Raw genomic sequence first — 5,000 nt, 5'->3', positions numbered from 1 at the left:
TCTAAAAGCAAAAATAATGTATTTACTTTTAAAATTCACTAAACTAAAAAAAATGAAAATAAATACAAACAAAAGCACAGACTAATTAACCTACATTTGATTACCCCATTAACAATAGCCATTTTAGAGTTACTGCTATCATAAAAATACACTTACTTGTAGGTTTTAAATTCTACATTTGGCACATTTATCGGCCAAAAACAAATATATTTAATATATAAGCAATATGTATATTTTAGTCTGAATTTTTGCGCTCCTATTCAATTGCGCTCCGTTTGTTTTGGCTCGTTCACGGAAATCTGTGAAGTTTAGCGGAGATTCACTTCTGACAGCAAAACGGAAATATTTGCATGATTTTCTAACATTTACAGATGGAAGAATAAACCTGCGAAATTATACACTGAGGAAAACAGCACATCCCAAACACATTCAACAGCGCAAGAATATATCTGTCCGTCAGCACATGATATGTCAGAACATCTGACGGGACAAGCCGCTTTAAACTATACGTGTTATATCTTACCAGTTTACCATTTTAAAGCCCTTAAAGGGGTCATATAATGGTACATGCACTTTTACAAGTTGATTGTACTGAAATGTGTGTTGGCAGTGCCTGTACACAACCATCATATAATGATAAAAATCCATCCAGTGGTTTTGTTTTAATCTCCTTATATGTTTTCCCCTGCCTCAAATCGAGCCGTTCGAGCCTGTGACGTCACACGCTCGGAAGCCCCTCCCACGAGTGTTGATTGACAGGAGCGTCTCAACACAGACCCGCCCTCGCTCATGAGGGAGCTGTCAATCATAGTCTGCGCGGACCGGCGCGGTCATTGTTGATATGCTGGAGCACTGTCTATGAGCAGAATGGTGTCTAAGCGATTGTGGTGTTCTGTTCTTGGGTGTAATAACGAACACAGTCATTTTAATGTTCCTGAATCCGAACCGCTGAAGACGCAGTGGCTGAGTTTGTTTTTGAAGAGAATATTCCCCACGAGCAACGTCAATGCTCTCATGTTTGCGCGAATCATTTCTCACCAGACTGCTTTATAGACGAGGAACAGTATAAAGCTGGATTTGCTAAGCTACTGCTCATGAAAAATGGATCCGTAGCTGCTACCAGATATTCGTGTTCCTGCTGAATCTCTAGAAGAACGGAAGTGAGTGTAACGTTTTATTAAACTTTATATTAATATATTAATCTTTGCAAATCGCTAGCTGCACGCTTCACAATGAATGTGTCTAAGGTTTACACTCAGGGTACATTACGGCATGTTTTCTATGTATGACGTTCTCAATATAATTCATAATCCCACGTTTATACTGAACAACGCGTTATGGTTATTGTGTTACAAACGGTGTACGTAGAACAGAGAGGCGGGCAGTGATGGGAATAACGGCGTTATAAATAAACGGCGTTACTAACGGCGTTATCTTTTTCAGTAACGAGTAATCAAACGAATTACTGTTTCCCCCGTTACAACGCAGCTACCGTTACTGACAAAAAAAAATGTGGCGTTACTATAATTGAACTCACTGAAGCGGTTTTCATCCGAGTAGGCTCTCTCTCCGCCATAGGACCTGCAAAGTTTTTTTCTCTGGTGTGTGTGTGTGTGTGTGTGTGTGTGTGTTTATGAGGCGCCGGAGTGGACAAAAGCGAAGCGAACGGCCCGAGCGCGCTCAATGCGCGAGAGAGACCGAATGTGTCCGAGAGCGCGCTCAACAGTTGCGCAAGAGAGACTGAGGGTGTCCGAGCATTATATAGTTTGTTTATAAATAAATGACACATATCTGCAACGTTAATTAATTTAAATGGTTATACAAATAAAATCTAAAAAATTACCGTCAGGTCACGTTCTGTTTAGGTTATAAAATAAACCCGAAAATAACCTGCAGGTAACATTCACAGAAAACATCTTTGTTTGACCGGTTGTAAACACGTGCGGCAAACATGTCTAGAATTTGGCTTAAATAACCTCTGATGATGACGTTCGCTAGGTTATAAAAATAAACCCCCAAAATATTATATTTTATTATTATTTTTTTTGTGGTAATTGTTCAGTATTATATTGAGAGAGCACTTGTTAAACTGTTTACTTTTGTTAGGAAGAAAATACTTAGGCTACAGTAGCCTATGTCTACTAGTTGTGAAGTTGTGTAACAGTTTTATCATTTTAATATGCACAAAGAGTATGTATATTTTTTATTATTATTTATTTATTTTTGGTACATTTCTTAAGAAGCATAATTTATTTTTAAACTTATTTGTTGGCCAGTTGGGGTCTGTGCGATATTAAGTATAAACCATCTATAATGTTTTATTGTTCTACCATAGTAATGCTAATATTTAGAATAATATATTGAATTTAATAGGCGTCTCTCACATTGTCCCACAGCAACATTAAAATAGAATCAATTATTATTATAAAACATTGAACACTAATCTACACTATTAAGTGTCCATTTCATTAATTTAACATATTTAATACTGGGGGCATCCAAATTATTTGACATAGGCCTTTTTGAAAAAAATTTTTTTAAAGTAACGCAATAGTTACTTTCTCTGGTAATTAGTTACTTTTATAATGATGTAACTCAGTTACTAACTCAGTTACTATTTGTGAGAAGTAACTAGTAACTATAACTAATTACTTTTTTTAAGTAACATGCTCAACACTGGAGGCGGGGTGAGCAAAGCTCATTATCATTTAAAGTCATTTGCACTGAAACGGCGTGCTGAAAACAGAGCTGTTTTTGACCAGGTAAAATAAGTGTTTTCTTACAATACTAATGAGAATTTTTTATTAAAGTATATTACAAACTTTTAATTTAGACCCTAAAGAATCATATTAGCTTGTACAAAAATGGCATTATATGACCCCTTTAATATAAAGCATGGATCATGTTTGGGACAAACTCGATGATGAAGCGTTCTCCCCGCATTAGCTCACTCTGCGTCCTCTGCTATTTTTCAGATGCGCTCGTATCAAACTACTGTATATCGATATAAACGGTATCGCCTCATTCCATATCGTTTCTTAAAAAAATATCGATATATTGTACAAACTCGATATATCGCCCAGCCCTACTGATTGGCCGAACGCACACGAAACACCAGTACCCGCCATTTTTAAAATCACCGCTGTTCAAAACGCCATCGTTCAAAGCGTCGTCGTTCAAAGCGTCATCGTTCAAAGCGTCGTCAAAGCGTCATCGTTCAAAGCGTTATCGTTCAAAGCGTCATCAAAGCGTCATCGTTCAAAGCGTCATCGTTCAAAGCATTATCGTTCAAAGCGTCATTGTTCAAAGCGTCGTCAAAGCGTCATCGTTCAAAGCGTCATCAAAGCGTCATCGTTCAAAGCGTTATCGTTCAAAGCGTCATCAAAGCGTCATCGTTCAAAGCGTCATCGTTCAAAGCGTCGTCGTTCAAAGCGTCATCGTTCAAAGCGTCGTCAAAGCGTCATCGTTCAAAGCGTCATCGTTCCAAGCGTCGTCGTTCAAAGCGTCATCGTTCAAAGCGTCGTCAAAGCGTCATCGTTCAAAGCGTCATCGTTCAAAGCGTCATCGTTCAAAGCGTCGTCGTTCAAAGCGTCATCGTTCAAAGCGTCGTCAAAGCGTCATGGTTCAAAGCGTCGTCGTTCAAAGCGTCATCAAAGCGTCGTCGTTCAAAGCGTCATCGTTCAAAGCGTAGTCAAAGCGTCGTCGTTCAAAGCGTCATCGTTCAAAGCGTCATCAAAGCGTCATCGTTCAAAGCGTCGTTCAAAGCGTCGTCGTTCAAAGCGTCGTCGTTCAAAGCGCCGTCGTTCAAAGCGTCGTCAAAGCGTCGTTCAAAGCGTCGTCGTTCAAAGCGTCGTCGTTCAAAGCGCCGTCGTTCAAAGCGTCGTCAAAGCGTCGTTCAAAGCGTCGTCGTTCAAAGCGTCGTCGTTCAAAGCGTCGTCAAAGCGTCGTCGTTCAAAGCGGCGTCGTTCAAAGCGTCGTCAAAGCGTCATCGTTCAAAGCGTCGTCAAAATAAAACTCAAAACAACAAGCGTGTCTCAGGTCACTTCAGAGTTTCTACTGGCGGTGTGAACGCAACCAGGAAAACGTTCCTAAGGGAACCATCAGTTCTCGGGGAGCCGCCCTGGTGGCGAGTTCCTATAACTCCGCGAGTTACTATGCGAAAGCGAGTGTGTGAATCTTTAGTGAGTGTGTGAGTCTGTAGTGGGTGTGTGAGTCTGTAGTGAGTGTGTGAGTCTGTGCACCTGCTGCGGAGTGTGTTGATCCAGGCGTACAGCGGCAGCTCTCTCGCTCTCTCCTGTCTGTGCCGGATCTTCTCCGGTAAGATGTTCTCCAGCGTCAGCAGGTCGTGTTTGATCCGACACCGAGCCAAAGACGCCACGAGTTTAGTCCTGAACCTGTCACTCACCCATAACAACAAACACTTTACACACAAAACACACGCTATTCTCAAACATGCTAATGTATAATCAAAAATCACGGTCAGAAATTACAGATTTTTTTTTTTATTTCAATGAAAGGAGTGAACTATATTTTAGTTTGATGTTTTATTTATTTAATTTTTTTTTTTTATGGGATTTTATGGTAATACATTATATTTACGCTGTATTTATAATCCATTTATTCACGTTTTGAGCATAGACTTGAAAATTAAGTTTCCAACTTAAACTGTGGTAATATATTGAATGCTTTAAAGCACAGACTCTTTTTAAAGACACTCGGCAGATTATTGCTGAAGTGAAAACATTTTTAAAAAGTGAACTTAAAGTTACAGAATTTTATGTTTCTTGTCAGGAAAAATGCACAAAAATACTATTTCAAATTTTTATATGAAATCTATATTTCCAAAAACAGGTTTTACTCTAAAACTGCGAGAAAATCAAAGCCATGAATCTAAACAAGTGTGTGCTCCGCATGTGAGCTGATCTCTCAGTAAACGAGCGTCAGTGAGAGTGTGTTCGGCTGCAGTTCCACACGCGTCCACTAGAAGAAACTCTCCATTC

General features: G+C 39.5%; 1 protein-coding gene across 1 annotated transcript in view; it reads right to left on the bottom strand.

Annotated features, from left to right (window-relative positions):
* The window catches only part of LOC130078668 (putative methyltransferase NSUN7), a 35,022-nt gene that overhangs the window by 3,815 nt on the left and 26,207 nt on the right, over positions 1-5,000 (bottom strand). Inside the window, exon 4 of the mRNA XM_056244254.1 lies at positions 4,242-4,394. Coding sequence (XP_056100229.1) covers positions 4,242-4,394 — 153 coding nt within the window. The remainder of the gene's footprint in view (positions 1-4,241; positions 4,395-5,000) is intronic.

Source organism: Rhinichthys klamathensis, unplaced genomic scaffold (assembly GCF_029890125.1).
Source record: "Rhinichthys klamathensis goyatoka isolate OS25496 unplaced genomic scaffold, OSU_Roscu_1.1 h1tg000947l_1, whole genome shotgun sequence".
Classification (NCBI taxonomy): domain Eukaryota; kingdom Metazoa; phylum Chordata; class Actinopteri; order Cypriniformes; family Leuciscidae; genus Rhinichthys; species Rhinichthys klamathensis.
Note: the sequence above shows the minus strand (reverse complement) of the source record. Positions and strands in the feature narration are given on the sequence as shown.